The following is an 18,353-nucleotide window of genomic DNA, read 5'->3' as shown; positions in this document are numbered from 1 at the left end:
CAAATACTTCAAGGGCACCCTGAGCTCCAGACCGCGAGTCCTTGAAATTTACTGACAGATACAGGCCACATTCAAATTAGACACCAGACACAACCAAAGCCCAGTTTCTCCTGTGCACTCCCACTAACCGTCTGAAGCAGGGTGCATGTAGCCACTTCATCCCTCCCATCCCATCGCATCTCTGTGAAGGCCTCAAGGCAGTTTTATCCCTTCCTTGCTTCACGAGATCAATCTAGATTGTTACTGATGTTACTGTCCCTCCTGTGAATTCATGCTTTCAGTCTACTTTGTCATCTTCGCCCTTTCATCTGTTTCTGTCAGGTCAGGAGAGCAGGCGTTTACATCTCTGCAAAGGTTTCTCATCAATTCTTAGCATGACGGCTGTGGTGGCAGCATCAGGGCTCATCCCAGAGCTGTTCTTGGCTTCCAGGGACTTTCACACCCAACAACCAGTACTGGGGCTGTCAGACCTCCCTAAGAACCCGCTTTCCCCAGCACTTGGAGACCAGAAGTGCCCAGGAATTTACTTACCTCCTGTGCAGCCTTATTGCTGAGGGGAACAAGAGGCTCCCTTCCCTCTGGTCAAGGCAGCTCCCAGGGGAATCTTATACTCCCAGGTTCCCCGACGGATCAACCAGGAGCCACTCACTGCACCTCGCCCTTCACAGACTTCTACTCCTAACCAGGCTCACAGTATGTCAACTGCACTGCTCATGCCAGTTCCCCAAACAGAATCCTGCAGTGCTGTTAAGAAGATACAAGCACTGGGGTTGAATTAATTTGAACTTTCTAAGTAACCTTTTCTCTGCCAATAATCAATGTCAAAAACTGTTTTTGTGGCAGTAGACACACAGATGACACCCTTCGTGGCTAGTTCTCCACTTCTCACTACCTGACTACCCAACAAAGCCCTTGGCTTATACTTTGAAATGCTTGTTCGGAGTCCCCATGCTCATCGCAGTTATTCTCTGGTGCTGCACCCTAAAGGTGTGTCATTGGGCCCCTTCAGTTGCTAATCTCTAGTTCATCTGTGGTTATATACTGCACTGTCAACTCTAAACAGAACATCCCACAGCAGCTACTGCTTCTATTTTCTCTTCTTCTTCCACCTATCATTGGCTACTGCATCTACCCCAGCATCCAGCTAGATCCAAGAAAGCTTGCGTACCTCCCTAACATGTCTGCAGGCCAACCTGCAGCCTGAGAACAAACAGTACAAAACATGGTAGTAGGAACTGTGTACAGAACCTCAGCTGGAAATGTCATCTGCCCCTCCTTCCCACATACTCACACCACCTGTTCCTAGTCCCAGCACCCAAATAAGACAAAGCAAAACAGCCAGATGGTATTTATTAAGTACTGTACTAGGCAGGATTTGGGCCCCACAGTCTTTACCACTACGTGTTACACCTACGAGGACAAGTTATCTTTGGTTGTCTTGGACTTTACTAAAAGATAAACATGAAAGATCTTTTCTGAGTAAGAGTAAAATAATGCCCCCCAAATGATGGGACAATGTCAAAAGGACACCGAATTTAACTTAAAGATATTCCTACTGGCCAAACTTTGGACAATTTCAGCATTACAATAAATAGTGATAATAACATTAGAACTCATTGAATAACATATGAAAAGATTAATCTATAGCAATGTGAATTAATAAATTTAAAAAGGAATCCTTGGCAAAAACCAAGACATTTCATAGTTTCAAAGTATCTATCTACAAAATCACTTGTTAATTGCAAAGGGAAGGGAAAAAGAATAACTTCACAGTGGAAAAGCTGGAATGTAATATTTCACGGTTGCTGTCTTAACTGCTGTAAATCATGGTTAAAAACCCAGTATTCCTTTCTGTGGGCAGTTTGATAAGTCCTCATCCCCAACCATTTTCCTTATCAGGTTCTCACACTTCTAGGTTACAATAGGCAGCTTCCAGAGACTCCCAGACACCTAACACCCAGGGATAGCCAAGCCTATGAAACTGAGCTCACTCCACATCATTCACCACATAAAAACTCAGAGCTCCAGCTTGACGATAGCCATCTCTGGTCCAGCACCCTGAGCAGCCCTGTGTGGCAGCCTTCTCTCTTCTGCTATAAATGGCAGAGTTCTGCCTTTCATCTATCTGAGTGTCTCTGTGTTGTGTCCCACCATCCCCAGACCTGTATTCACATATAAGAGCATATAATTATGAGCAGAAGCCTGGCAGATAATAGCTTAATCAACTGATAAAAATTAGTGCCATCAGTAAATGAACAATTTGAAGTTATGTGCCATCTGATGGCATGCAATGAGAAGAACACAATACCGTTTCTGTGATATTCCCGCCAAAAGTGCATAACCGGAACTCAATCAGGAGGGAACATCAAACAGACCCAACTGTGGGGCATTCTACATGATATTAACTGGTTTTATCAATGTCATGAAGGTCATCAACTCCCCCCAGAGTGCCATGAACTTTCATGTGCAAACCTAGAGGAATGTTGGTCCAGCCTACCCAGCAGGAACCTGAGGGGGATGGCAGTGCCCACCGTGCCTTCACCCTGTGTACAGGCAGATCCTCATCAACCTGAAGGCTGCTCCCAGCACTGTGCATAACCCCCTTCCTAACCTACTGCCTCTTCCTAACCTGTTTTCTCTGCAGTCATGTCTTTCACTATTTCTGAAATCTTTGATCTATAAATTTGACTTTGGCATTGACTTTCTGAGTATGAACCTTGGCTTATAAGTGCCCTGCTGGTTTCTGAGAAGACTCTGCCCCGGGTCGGGTATCACAAACTCCAACATGCGCCCTGATACTTACTGGCAACAAATAGCCCTGCCATGGTCCCTCCAGCAGGGCATGTGAGAGACAGAAAACACTGTTTTCTGTTACCCTAATTATTCAAAATGATTTACTTTTCTACCTTAATGTTGTATTTTCTGGATATTTGTAATACAAGGAAAATATGTATAATAATATGGTGGTCTATAACTACCTTGTAAAGTGAAGCTTTAGAATAATAACAATTATTATTTTCCAGATTAAAATTCTGACTTCATTAAGTGGTCAATCTAGTCTTTATCTCAATATTGAATATGTTGAGTGTATATAACTGACCTAAATTATAATTTTCTTTGAAGAAATCTGATAAACACAAATCATTTTTGGGGTAGAGTTTCCATCATGGTTTGTTGACTGAAAGGAAAAGTGTAATTAAGGAATCACAAAGTTTGCCTTTGGTAATCTCTAGCCTCATTTCTGTATCTTCCTACATATGTTTTAAAGAACCAAACCAAGGAGTGGACAAATTTGTGCAAAGGAAGAGACATCCCCTGCTCTGATGACTATTCTCTTATGGGCATCCTAGGAGAAGCTGTGACAATTCGAGCTTGGAATATTGCTGGATTACCTTCTGACTCATTTTCCATTGATAATGGGATCATCATAATGTAAGAAAATTATTTTGCTCCCAAATGAGCTTTATCAAATAATCAGTAGATTGATTTATCTGCATATCTTTTAACGATTTTAGATAGCAAACTTTTACAGTATTAAAAAAATGCTTAACAAATTAATCAACTAAATGAAATAAGAATAATCACTTCTTTCTCCTATACATATAATTGGAGACTGTAATAAACAAACCAAATGACTTTTGTTTAACTTTTTTTTTCAATTTTTAATGAATAGAGCAAGACTCTGCCATAAGTAAATGAAGTCCAAAATTTTCGTTTCCATAAAATACAAGATCTGTAATTACAGGTTAATGACATGTACAAAAAAGGTGGGTTGTTGGTGGTGATTGGGTTAAGTATTGTTCCTAATTCTGTCTTAGTCCCTGGTGTGGGACCAGCCTAATTATTAATATATTGATACACATCTGGGTCCTGGGCTGATTGGGCCATTCCTGACTTTTTCTAAGATCTCCTAGTTAGAAGATAAACTCCAGAGAGAATGCACTGAGTGAATACTAGAGGCTTGTCCAGTCTTAGCCTCTCCCCCAGCTCTCACCTCAGAAACCAAGGACTTCAGCCTGTTACAGTATGAGGACCATCATCATTTGTGATATTTCCAAGTTCATGTGACCATGACCTTTTATTGCTAGACCAGTCTTCTTGGGGCTTTATCATGTTAAAAATTGCACAGATATTTCCTACTATCCGTGGGAAACATTCAGGTCTGTATTACATGACCATTTTAATTGTTAGTTTACTATGAAAAAGTAATTGATATGATGATAATGGTACTTTTTAAAGTAAAAATGACTGAGGCATGTGAACTTAAAATAGAATTAACCACTAAATGTGAAGACTAATTATTCTTTAAGTTTTTATATGTAGTTTGTATTTATGAAAATCATTCCATGCATATTAAAACTCTGGTGAACACATTTATTCTCCAATAAATTATCTGGACATAGGATTTCTTTAAGCATTATTCACTGAACTGTTCTACAAAGATTTGAGGTATATGCAGTTTGATTATAATATAAAGATAAAATCTGATGAGGTCACCTAGGGGAAATTAATGGAATAGTTCCTATTAGGTATGTGAGACAAGCTAATCCCCATAGTTGGGCCTTGAATTAAGTTTAGAGCTTTCTCATAACTAAGTTAAAGAAGAAAAGTTGTGTCACATGGAGTAAATCATATGTAAGGGAGACAACATTTTTCAGTAACTAAACTTAAATGTAATTATTTTGTAGATTTAGAGAAAGAGATTACAAAGCTTTTCTTTGGGGTACTAAAATTAAGTACTGGGTACTCTGATCCAATGATCTAAATTAATCCAAGGAGAAATTAGAGAATCTAGATAAATGAGAAATATGTGTATTAGCTCTCTGCTAAAACAGCAGATTTCTAAATAGTTTTTAACAAGCACAGGATCGCAGCTAGCTTGTTGAATTGCTTAATTCACACATGTGAAATTTTAGAAGTACAACTTTTACTTTTGCTTTTGTCCAGCTGGACCAATCAACTTCAGCTTGAAGGTGGTCAACTTTTTGCTGCTTTTTTTTTTTATCATTGCTATTGTCTTCCTTTCAGGAAAGAGCTTTGGCTCTTCTCAAGCTCTTGTGTATATAACTGGTCATGTCTTACTCAGTTGTGGTTATGCCTTCTTTTTTTGTTTGTTTTTGTTTTTATGGGGGGGGGGTTCGTGTCTCCATTGTTTTTGGATTTGCAATTTAGATACCATTGTTCCACCTAGCAGGATATCTATAATTGTTATAAGACTCTTTGAAGGCCAAATCTCATCTTATTTTTTAGCAAATGAACGTAACCTTTCTTTTCAGTCCAGCCTTATTTTAATAATAATAGAACTGGTTGGTGAATATTTCTGCACCTAAGCTCTTAAACCTTTCACTGGTTGTTATTCAAGACAAAACATGTTTTGAAAGGGATAGAGGTAGAAAATGGTTGAATTATTAGTAAAAAGTTATGGAAGCAGCTATACTAAGAAGACAATGTAAAACATTTTTCATTCTTGGCTTTTTTTCTCAGTGTTATTTGGTAATCTTACCCTGAGAGGTTTCAGTAAATAGGCTTAAGGTGATATCATTTTGAAGTATCAAATAAGTATCTTATTTACTTGCACAGTGCCTGCCCCAGAGAGATCCTTGCCCGATAATGATCATGCCTAATATCGAGCACTCACTGAGGACCTAATCCTGTGCCAAGTGTTTTTCACATATTATCTCTGCTGAGTGAGGAGCTGATCAGTTAGGAAAACTGGAAGAATCTATAAAACTTGGGCAAATTAGAATATAATTAACTTTGGGGGCTACTGACACCTAAAGGTCCTTGGTTAATTAGAATTTCAAAGGTTAGTGATAACATTAAATGTAATTTGATTATATCTGAACATTTTCATGGGTAAAGGATTAGCATTCTTTAATAGCTTAGTAAGTAGATTAAACCTGTATCTTATGTAACTCTGCTTTTTAAAAAAATGAGATTTCATTTCTATGGGGGAAAGATATATTAGGTTTATTTCAGTAACAACAATAACTGAGAAGAACAACACCTTTCCTTGTCTGTTTTTATGAATTTATGTGTATTCATAAAGAGAAAAATATCAAAGCTCTCTGAAATGCACCTCTGCTATAAACATACATTCAGATAGGGTGTCCTTCCATGCAGACTGCTGTGAGCGTGTGCAGCTCTGTTAGAAGTCTGTACTTTTCAAAAGCCCAAAAGTGCTTTAAATAACAATCCTCTCCAGACAGTAACAAAGAACAAACACTGTCAAAATTTGGAACACTGAATGCTATAAAAATTGAGTTTCCATTTGGGAACCACTGGTTTTAAAGCATTTGTGGATTCAAGAATGTTTGATAGAGGAAGTATGAGAGAGGATGATTACATAGAGAAAACATATTCTTTTTTTTTCTTTTGAAAAACATGTTCTTATCAAAAAAAAAAAAAAGAGTAATGGTAGAGGAGTAGTAAGCAAGTAAATACAGGGCATGTTCATTTTGAATTCAGGATTTATATTCATCCAGAGAATAAAGCTATTTAAACCAATATTTCTTGCATATATCTTTCCACAATCATTATTGGTATGTGTGTGTGTGTTTGTATATTATATATAAAAATAGTATTTTCTTTTCTATCTACACTGAAAAATATCTCCTTTGAAATATTATTCATATAATACCTTTTTGTATGGAAGCCCTACTTTTATAAAGAAATATAAGCTGAAGTCACAAACATTGTCTTACTTTTGAATAAAAAAAGATGTTACTTGAAGACTAGTTTTGGGGGTAAAATAAGTTTGATACAGTTATTAACTGGTTATGAAACGTATGTTTGTGTGTAACTACATACGCACAACACACACACACGAATTGGGGGTGGTAGAGGATATCCAGTTATTCTAGCACAGTTTGTTGAAAACATTATCCTTTTTGTATCAAATTGCCTTTGCATTTTTGTTGAAAATCAGTTATCTATCCATGTGTGGGTCTGTTGTTGAATTCTCTATTCTGCTCCATTGATTTTTTTGCCTATATTAATGCAAATACCAAATATTGCCTTGATTATTAAAGCTTTTTTTGTATTTGTTCTTTTTTAAAATTGTTTTGTCTAATTGTTATCTCTCAATATAAGTTTTAGAATCAGTTTTTAAATATCTACAAAAGATCTTCCTGGGATTTTGGCTGGGACTGCACTGAATCTACAGATCAATTTGGGAAGAATTGACAACTTAATAAGACTTCTAATCCATCAACACAGTATATTTTTCTATAATATGTATTGAGACCGTCTTTGATTTCTTTCATCAGTATCTTGTTGTTAGATTTTTACTTAGTACTTTTTTATTTTTGTGTGCTATTATGATACTCAAAAGATTTTAGTCAATTATTTATTTCTAGTAATAGGAATACTACTCTAAAATAGGAAATAGTAATCTATTAAAAATGAAGCTATTTTTTAATAATGACTTTCTATCTTGCAACTTTGATAAACTCAGTTGTTAGTTCTGGGATCTCTTATTTAGTTTCCTCGGAATTGTCTGTATTGACAGTCATGCCGTCTGCCATTAGTGACAATTTAATTTCTTACTTTCTAATCTGTATGGTTTTTTTTTCCAGCTCTTTTTTGCTTTTATTATTATTTTATTTTTTATTTCAGATTATTATGGGGATATATACGATTTGATTATATAGTTTGCTTTAGTAACATTAAAGTCCAAGTTGTAGTTGTGTGCTTCACCCAGGAATTGTGCAATATACCCTTGCAGTGTCCTCGTTAGGTCGGAACTTATCTCTTCCTCCCTCCCACCCCCATCTTGAACTTCACTGCAGTATTCTCACATTTGAGCATTGAGGTGTTGGTCTACTGGCTCCAGTTTAGTACAGAGTATGTGTGATGTTTGTTTTTCCACTCTTATGATTCTTCACTTGGGATAATGGTCTCCAGTTCCATCCAGGTTCTTTAAAAAGCTGTAAGACCTCCATCTTTTTTATGTATGCCTTTTATTTCTATTTCTTGGCTTATTATACTGACCAAGCATTGATCAGTATAATTGATCTTGTATGTTGAACAAGGGTGATGAAATCAGACATTGTAGCCTTTTACGCAGTCATAAGGGAAAGCAGTCCTTTATTATATGCGTGGTATCAGCCATAGGTTTTTATATGTCCTTTATGTCATGTGAAGGACATCCCTTTCCATTCCTGACTTGCTGACGATTGTCAGCACTAATGGATGTTAAATTTCGTTGGATAATTTCTCTGCATTTATTGAAATTATCTTATAGATTTTTATATCCATTCCACCAGAATGATAAATTATACTGATATTTGAATATTGAACTAGCTTTGCATTCCCAGAACAAACTCTACCTTGTCATGATGTATCATTCTCCTATTTGTATGTTTCTACATTCAATTTGGTAATGTTTTGTGGAAGATTTTTGGATTTATGTTCATGGTCTATGCTTTCTTTTGTTGTAATGTCTGTATGGTGTTAGTAGCAGAGAAATGCCAACTAGCCTCATAAAAGGAATTGGGAAGACTTCTTTACTATTTTCTGAAAGAAATTATGCAGAATTAGAATTATTCCTTTCTTAAATGTTTGGTAGAAGTGACCAAAGAAATTATCTATGCCTGGAATTTTTTGTTGAAAGGTTTTATCTATAAATTCAATTTTAAAAATAGTAATGGGTATGCTCAGGGAATCTATTTCTTATGTGAGTTTTGTTAGTTTCTGTCTTTTAAGAAATTGGCCAATCTATCTAAGTTATTGAAATTATGAGCATAGAGTTTGTAGTATTCCCTTATCATCATCCTTTTAACGTCTGTATGGCCTATAATGATAAACTCTTCTATCATTTCTGAACTGGACAATTTGTGTCTTCTTTCCTTTTTTTAAAATTCTTTGTTTGTTTTTGTCTTTTGTTTAAATTTCAGAATATTACAGGCGTACAAATGTTTCGGTTACATGAATTGCATTTGCACAGTTTGAATCAAAGTTATAAGCGTGCCCCTCACCCAGCTGAGTGTACCCATAAGGTGTGAATTACCCCCCTCCTCCTGCCCCCTCCCACCTTCTCGTTTCTGTTGAATTTTACTACCAAATGTGCACATGGGTGTTGATGGATTAATTCCAGTTTAACAGTGAGTACATGTGGTGTTCCTTTTTCTATTCTTGAAAAACTTCACTTAGAAGAATGATCTCCACTTCCGCATAGGTTGTCTCAAGATGTATCAGTTCATCAGTTTTCTCGTGGCTAAGTAGTAGTCTGTGGCATACATATACCACATTTTATCAGCCCACTTATGTGTTGATGGGCACCTGAGTTGGGACCATGTCTTTGCGATTGTGAATTATGCCGTTTTCTTTCTTTGTACCTGGTTGGTCTGGATAGAGTTTGATAGATTTTGTTGATCCTATCTAGAAACAAGCCTTTGGTTACATTGTTTCCTCCATTCTTTTTTTTGTTCTCAGTATGATTGATTTCTGCTCTGATATTTATCATTTCTTCTGCTTGCTTTAGGTATACATTGCTTTTCTTTCTCATGTTTCTTAGGTGCAAGCGTAGCTTATTGGTTTTAGATTTTTCTAATCTATGGACTTAATGTTATAGATTTCCCATTAAGTATTTAGTTATATATCACAGATGTTGGTTTTATTTTACATTTTATTTCCTTTAAAATATTTTCTAATTTTCTTAAGACTTTCTCTTTGGTCCATGGGCTATTTCGAAACATAGTGTTTAATTTCCAAATATTTGGGGATTTTTAGGATATCTTTTTGTTGCTTTTTCTTAATTTCTAATTTATTTCTATTATGTTCAGGGAATATAATTGTATGATTTCAATTGTTTTTAAATTTGTTAAGGTAATATTATCTATACTTGTGGATATTTCACATGTACTTGAAAAAGTATATATTCTGCTCCTATGAGGTGAAGGACTTTCTGTCGATTATATTGAATTGCTTGATAATGTTGTTCATGTCTTTGACATCCTTGCTGTTTTTCTGTCTATTTGTTCTCTAGTTCTATCAGATTTAGCTTCATTTAGTTTGAGACTCTGTTGTTTAATGCCTGTACATTTAAGATTATTATTTCTTTTTGATGAACTGATTCTTTTATCATTATGTAATATTATATAATATATCCCTGATAATTTTTATTGTTTTGAAGTCTACTTTTTTCTGATATTACTATAGCTGGTACAGCTTTCCTTTGATTCATATTTGCATGATATATCCTCTACCATTGTTTTACTTTTAATATAACTGTACTATTATATTTAAAGTGGGTATCTTGTGGGCATTATATACAGTAGAATCTCTGTAAATTGACCACCCAAGGGACTGCAAGAAACTGGTCAACGTACAGAGGTGGTCATAAGGAAGTAGGCCTGCTCTACTGGTAAGTGCAGGTGGTGCATGTCCAGTCACTGAAACTTAGGTCAATGTAAGGAGGTGGTCAATGTAGGAAGGTGGTCAACCATGGCAGTTCTAATGCATTTGAATCTTATATCTTTATGTAATCTGACACACTCTCTCCTTTGATTAGTGTGCTTAGACAATTTATACTTGAAGTAGTTATTGATATGGTGAGTTTTAGATTTTATTATTTTTTGTTTTCTCATCTGATTTTTCTTCCCCATTTCTCATTCTTTTGGATTTTTTTAATTAATCCACTAGTTTTAGTATCCCATTTTCATTTATCCATTGGCTATTTCCTTATTCTTTTTTTTAAACACTTGATCTTAGCCAAAAGGCCAAGAAGCGATTATACATTTTTTTTTATTGTTGGGGATTCATTGAGGGTATAAGATTTGTCACAAACTGAGACCCCACTCCCCTCCCTCCTTCCCTCTCTCTGCTTTTCCTTTCTCCCACCCCAGCCCTCCTTCTCTATCTCTCTGCTCTCCCCTTTCCTCATTTTTTTATTATAAATTTTCACAATCTCCTTAAAGTTACTATTTTACTACTTTATTTAAAATGTAGAAGTCTTGCAACCATATGGGCCCCATTATGCTCCCCTGATTATGTTAGAGAGTCATGTGTATTATGTGTGCATATATGACGGTTATTATATATGCATTAACTATCCTGGCCATGGTCTACCCAGAATAAGCATTATTTCTGGGTGTGTCTATGAAGGTGTTTCTGGGTGAGGTTAGTATTGAACTTGTAGATTCAATGAAGTAAATTCCCCTCACTGATGTGAGTGAGCTGTATCCAGTTTGTTGAGAAGCTGAATAAAGCAAAATTGGAGGAAGGAGAAATGTATTCCTTTTACTTTCTATCTGCCTGCTGGAGCTAGGACATCTCATCTCTCTTCCAGCATTTAGGCTGGGATTTACACCATCAGCTCCTTAGTTCTCAGGCCTCTGGACTTCTATCGAATTCCATACCAGCTTTCCTGGTTCTCCAGCCTGTATATAATAGATAGTGACTTCTTGGCCTCCATGACTGTGTCAGCCAATTCTTCATAATAAATAAATAAATATGTGTAATTTTACCACTCCAATTAAATATATACACAGTATGTACCCTCTGGCTCTGTTTCCATGACTAATACAGCAAACATGGAAAGCCCCCCTCCTCACAGATTATATTTTTCTCTTAACATTTGCACATATATCATAAAAGAGAAAGAGAATCTATTATTTTTACCACAATACTTAGCATTTCATTATGCTTCCCTTTATTTCTAAAATGTTATGTTTCTTTGTGGTATTACTTTTCTTAGGCTGAAGAATTTTAGTGTTTGTTTAGAGCAGATCTGCTGGCAAATTTTCTTAGTTTTCTTCATCTGAGAATTTCTTTATTTTAACTTTATACCTGAAAGATATTTTTGCTAGATATAGATATCTGGATTGATAGTTCTTTTCTTTAAGTACTTCAAGATTTTTTTGCTGTTTTCTGGCTCCATGATGAGAAATCTTCAGTCTTTTGAAAAATTGTCACCGTAAATAATCTATCAGTTTTCCCTTGCAGCTCTCAAAATTATTTTTTAAAATCTTCGGTGTTCAGCAGGATTTTTTTTTTTTTTTGAAACACTGTCTTGCTGTGTCACCTGTATCACTCTGGCTAGAGTGCAGTAGATCAGCATAGCTCACAGCAACCTCAAACTCTTAGGCTCAAGCAATCTTTCTACTTCAGCCTCCCAAGAAGCTGGGACTAGTAGAGGCACTTGCCACCAAGTCTAGCTATGTTCTTTTTACCCACGTATTACTCTTGATAGAAAAACAGTCTCATCCTTACCTATGCTGGTTTCTAACTCCTGGGCTCAAGCAATCCTTCTATCTCTGCCTCTGAAAGTGCTAGAATTACAGGCATGAGCCACCACACCCAGCCCAGCAGTTTTATTATGATGTTTCGTGTATGGGTTTTTTTGAGTTTCTTCTTTTTGAAGGTTTCTGAGCTTTCTGTGTTTCATTGCATTTGGGAAAGTTTTAGCCATTGTTTTTTCAAAACTGTTCAATGTATCAATCTCTTTCTCCTCTCCTTCTAACAGTCTGCTGACATGAAAGTTAAATTTGTTATAATGTTCCACAGGTCTCTGAAGCTGTGTTCATGTTTTTCAACCTTTTCCCCCTTTGCTATACAAACTGGACCATTTATGTTTATCTGTCTTCAAGTTCACTGACCCCTTCCTCTATCACCTTGTTTTTGCTATTGAGCCCATACAGTGGGATTTTTCTTTCAGATTATTGTATTTTTCAGTTCTAAAATTTTCCATTTGATTCTTTTTACTCTGTCGCTCTTTATTTTTATTGTATTTTTTATTTATTTATTTATTTGCTGACACCATCTCTCCATTTCAAAATTTATTTCAAAAGTGTTTACTTTTATGTCATGGAGGATGGTTATAACTTCTGCTTTAAATGTTTTGTTTTCCTTTAAATATTTTTTCCTGGTAATTTTAACACCTTCTTTATTCTTTGAGAATTTGCCACATTCTGATTTGTTGTTATATTGAATACTTCTAGATTTTTATCCTAGAAATTTTGAATATGAGACTCTGGGATACCCTTAAAAGCTTTTGGATAAGATTGATTTTTGCTTTAGCAATCAAATTACTCAAATCAGTTTTGACCACAGTTCTGTCTTCCATCAGTGGGTAACATTTCCACTGTCAGCTCAGATTTGAAAACTTTTGTTATGCTGCCTGGAACTGCCCCTCAGCACACATCACTCAGGGCATAGTCTGTGGCTGGTATTTGTGTAATTATTCAAAGACTTCAGTAAGCTACTTTAGTTGTATTCAATGTGCGTATAATTTGGGTAGGGAGCTCAGACCTTGTATCTGTTCATTCACAGAACTAGTGAGTCCTGTCTTCAAGTCTTCACTCATGAGGATTTCCTTTACGCTTCATCCCAGAAGCATCTTTTCCTATATTTTTTCAGAATTTTATGTTCTTGTGCTATTGCACAATTTCATACCAACACCTAGGGCAAAGTGGCAAGAGAAAAGAGAACAATACTTAAGATTCCCCTTACATTCTGTGAACAACAGAGGCCTCTTTTCCTAGTTCTTCTGTCCAGAGGGGTGGGTTTTTGAAAAGTGTTTTATGTAACTGTGCCACTTCTTTTACCATGGTATAGTTCTGTGAGTGGAATTAACCTTGGGATAGAGACAGAAGAGAAAAAAGATTGAAAGAAAACAAAACAGAAACATGGACTTACCCCCACACTCTCTGGCTCACACATAGTCATTTTCTCAGTTCTTGAGTATGAATTTCTGCTGTCTGTACCTGCTTTGCAGTTCTTCCACTATACTATAAGATAAAAAGAAAGACAAAGAGAAATAAAGAAAAAAATTCCTCGGGAACCTCCCTGTCTCTTGCCAGTCATTCCTGAGTTTTAACTTTTCTCCCATTCACTTGTTGTTATGTACTTTTTATAATCTACAAATAATTGCTTTTTTATTTTTTTTTTAACATTTTTACATGTAATCAGTGTAAGATAGACTGTAATAGGCTTAGTACACTTGGTTAGTATCAGAGTCCTTTCCTCTGATTCTGAAGTGCTATTCATTGGACGAGTATTTTCTACTCAGGGATAACCTCTTAGAGAATTTCAATATTTAGAATGATTGAACTTTTATGGTGTTTGCCAATTTTTTTGTTTGTTTGTTTTGCTATTTCTACATCGGTAGATTATAGGATGCAAACTTTATTTGATCTAGGAAAAAAAAAATAAAGAATCAGCATGGACCCTTCCATCAGAGGAATATACAATTTAGGTGGGTGATACAGTTAAGGAATTATAGAATTATCATGATAGAATATTATCATTATGTGACAGTACCATAAATGTAATATGGAGGCATTACTAAAGAAATTCAGGAAAAAAAAAAATCACACAAGGCTTTGTGTGGACTACCTAGCTTTTGAGCCCTAGAGACACGAGTAGGACTGTACATGAAAGATGGGAAAGAAGTCTATTTTTAACAAAGAAACAGCATAAACATGAGTGTTGTAGCTTTAAAAATGGAGAAACAATATAGAGAAGAATGAGTCATTTGATTTCTTTGAGGGAGCATTAATTCTGTTTAGCATTTATACATAATCCTCCAAACTTAAAAATATTTTAATATTTGGTGAAAATGTGAAAGAATAAATACTTTCATTTATTTATTATTTCTTTCTAGTTTTCCTTCTTACTCCCTTTAGTTTCTTAGGAATATGCTTCTCTTTTCATCAGTTGATTGCATCTAAGATATCACATTAATCTTCTGATCTCTTTTCTTTCTACACATAATTAATGTTACAGACTGAACTGTGCACCTCCCCTCAAGTTCACATGTTGAAGACCTGACTCCTAATGGGACTGTTTGGAGATAGGTCCTTTCAGGAGATAACTAGCTTAAGTGAGGTTGTAAGTATGGGGTCTTGATCCAATAAGGACTCGTGTCCTTAGAAATACCAGGAGCTCTTCCACAGAGAAAAGGCCACAGAAGGACACAGCAGGAAGGGAGTGATCCCCAAGCCAAGGAGACAGGCCTCTGGAGAAACCAACCCTGCTGACACCTCAGTCTTGGGCTCGGAGGCTCCAGAAGTCTGAGAAAATAACCCAGTCTGTGGTATTTGCTATGCCAGCCCACATAGATTAACATGTGACATAATCTCATAGTGGAGGACAGGACTGCCTTCTCACCATTTCAGCTTCATGTTTTATATCAGGCTCTAGATGATAACTGCTAAAAGGCTGTGATTACTTTTATTTCATGGGACAAGTTATAACGTTCTAAATTCATGTTAAAATGAGAATAAATTTAATGTTATCCTGTCCATTCCCGCCCCCTCCTTTTTTTTTTGGTTTTGGGGGGTTTTGCCGTAGTCACCTCTTACGTTCTCCTCTTGCTCTGCTGATGCTGTGTGAATTTGCTCTGCTCACTCTTCCAGGGTGTGACAGTATCTTTAGAAAATTGTCCAGAGTGTGGCTTGTGCTTATTGAAACTTATAAGAAAAGGAAAAAGAACACTAATCTTACTGCTGATAACATTTCACACAAGGCAAGAAGCTATGTGATTGATATCATCTGATCGTGGCATGTACTGGTTAATTCTTCTGTGACTATAACGTCCTGGAAAATAAACTGGCTCCTCATGGGGTGTGTCTCTTGTACTTATCATAAAAGGGGTGATGAGTGTGAGAGTAAAGCAATAAATATTAATTTCAGCTCTTCCATTATGCAAAAGCTTTGACCTTCAGAGAATATAGTCCTGTCCACAAGAAGCTCACAATCACTCGGCAAATTCGTGGCATGTAATGAACTACATAGATAATACTAAATATTTAACCATTTGAAACAAAGATTGGGTCAACAATTGTCTTAGTATTTAAGTGTCTCTGGCTATCGTAAAGATTTATGATTTTTGGCTTTTTTTTTAGGCCATTATATCTTCAATAATTTGGATTTCAGAGTGAGAGAGAAGTGATGTTCCAATCTTTTCTTGGTGCCTGTGTGTGAATGATAGCTGGTAGAAACTGAGGAAGGAAGCAAAGTGACTTGCCCAAGGTCACATGAGTAATTAATGGCAGGGCCTAGTAAAGAACTGGAGTTTCCTCATTTCCAAACCAGTGCACTGGATGATTGCCACTGTGACATAATTAGAAAGAACAGCAAATATTTTCAAAAGTGAAATTTAACATTTAGAGATTGTAATTTTCCAAAAAGAGTAAAAGAACGTGTGTTAACTTTGCAGGATGATTTTTGTAGTTGCCATTCTGATAGCTCATTTAACCTAAATGTCTCTGTTTTAAGAATATGATTTCTATAATGAGTTAAAAAGTAAAATATCATCATAAAAGATAAACTTTAAGAAAGTGGTGTGTACATGATTAAACAGCACAGAAACAAATGATAGCTTTCTCAGCATCATCTCTCTTCTCCTTTTCAGGAATGCAAGAAGGTGGCCTCTGATGATAGATCCTCAAGGCCAGGCTAATAAATGGGTCAAGAACATGGAAAAAACCAATAGTCTTCATGTAATTAAATTTAGTGATGCTGACTATGTCAGGACTCTGGAAAACTGCATCCAGTTTGGTACTCCTGGTATGTAGTTGAATACCAAACATACATATGGAAATGTCTGGAGAGGGATTGTTTCTGTTTTAGAAGGCTATCCGTGTCAGATTCATTTTACCTGGTGAATTTGTTAATTTATTATTTTTATTTATTGATAAGTAATTAAATGAGAATTTTAAAGATTATAAATTGCCCGAAAGGTTACAAGAAATCTTCCCTAATTCTTTGTCTCAAGATTCACTTGTGATGCTTCCTTTAGCTGTTTCAGTTTTTGTCTGTTTCCCATTCTTTAGTTCTCATTATAACTATACTTCTGCAATTAAAAGAACTACTTGATATGCCAATAGCATTTCATCACAACGTTAGTTCAGCTATCTATTTGTTCCTCTTCCAATTTACCCTATAAAAGTGGCAGAGAAGAGAGTACAGATTTTCATGCCTGGCTATTGTCAGTCATTTGCAATAGATTAGAAATATGCTAAGGATTTCTCAATACACCTTTCATTAGACGTCCCATTTGTCAATACAAAAATCAATACTTCTGATTTGAGTAAACTGGGTTTACTATTCATGTTTTTTTTTTCTTTTTATGAGACAGAGTCTCCATCACCCTGGATAGAGTGTGGTGGTGTCATAGCTCATGGCAACCTCAAACTCTTGGGCTCAAGCAATCTCCTTGCCTCAGCCTCCCAAGTAGCATCACAATACCCAGCTAGTTTTTATATTTTTGATAGAGATGGGGTCTCACTCTTGCTCAGGCTGGTCTCAAACTCCTGAACTCAGGTGATCCACCTGCTTTGACCTCCCAGAGTGCTAGGATTAGAGGTGTGAACCACCATGCCTGGCCATTATTCATGTTTTAAATTCATGAAATCCCATCAAATTTTGACCATTTATGTGACCAAATAAATGTAAACACTTAATGAAATGGCAATATATTTGGCCCCAACATAAGTTCAGCCAATCTCACTTGCTGTTAGAGCTTGTACAATATAGAATAATAATAATAAGTATAGTGGGTAGTCTTATAGCCATATGGTCTTACTTGTACATATTAATAATCATCAAATATTAGCATAATTACAATTTTAGGTTCTGTTAGCATTAGCATTAAAAACATCTAGGTCTACCTACAAAATTTTGTGTTTATATAATGGACAAGCAGACATGCACACACCCACACAGTATTTCATTCATTTAAAATACATTCTTAGTATATGGTATGGTGACATAGGATTTACATGAAAGGGGAAACATGATCTCTATCAAGTATTTTTCTTCTTTAATATCAGAATTACATATATATGGTGATATATATTATATAGTATATCATATATATAAAAGATATAGTATGTATTTGGGTGACCCATATAGTTAGTTGAAGGGTTAGAGGCACTGTCTCTGAATTCAGAGTACTTGCCTCTGTTACTTATTGTTTGGTTCAGTGACTGTCTCAAGACCCCCAAGGTTCTTTCTCCATCTGTACTTTAACTATATAGTGTAAGAAAGAGATGAGTTACTGTACATTGAATACTTACAATGTCTAGTAAGTGCTCAATTTATGTTTTTTTGTTGAGCATTTGCTGTATGGTTAGTAGAATATAATAAAAAAGGCAGGACCGTATGTGGTGGCTCACTCTTATGATCCTAGTATTCTGGAGGCCAAGGCAAGTGGATTGCCTGAGCTTACAGGTTCGAGACCAGCCTGAGCCAGAGCAAGACCCTGTCTCTAAAAAATAGCCGAGCATTGTGCTAGGTGCCTGTATGTCTCAGCTAGTTGGGAGGCTGAGGCAAGAGAATGACTTGAGCCCAAGAGTTTGAGATTGCTGTGAGCTAAGATGCCCATTGCACTCTACTGAGGGTGACAA

General features: G+C 36.0%; 1 protein-coding gene across 1 annotated transcript in view; it reads left to right on the top strand.

The window, feature by feature from the left end:
- Positions 1-18,353, top strand: part of DNAH7 (dynein axonemal heavy chain 7) — a 272,843-nt gene that overhangs the window by 186,195 nt on the left and 68,295 nt on the right. Inside the window, exons 46-47 of the mRNA XM_003796072.2 lie at positions 3,269-3,432; positions 16,358-16,512. Coding sequence (XP_003796120.1) covers positions 3,269-3,432; positions 16,358-16,512 — 319 coding nt within the window. The remainder of the gene's footprint in view (positions 1-3,268; positions 3,433-16,357; positions 16,513-18,353) is intronic.

Source organism: Otolemur garnettii, unplaced genomic scaffold, assembly GCF_000181295.1.
Source record: "Otolemur garnettii isolate 467f Iridium unplaced genomic scaffold, OtoGar3 scaffold00100, whole genome shotgun sequence".
Classification (NCBI taxonomy): Eukaryota; Metazoa; Chordata; class Mammalia; order Primates; family Galagidae; genus Otolemur; species Otolemur garnettii.
The sequence above is the reverse complement of the archived record's forward strand: the minus strand, read 5'-3'. Positions and strand labels throughout refer to the sequence as shown.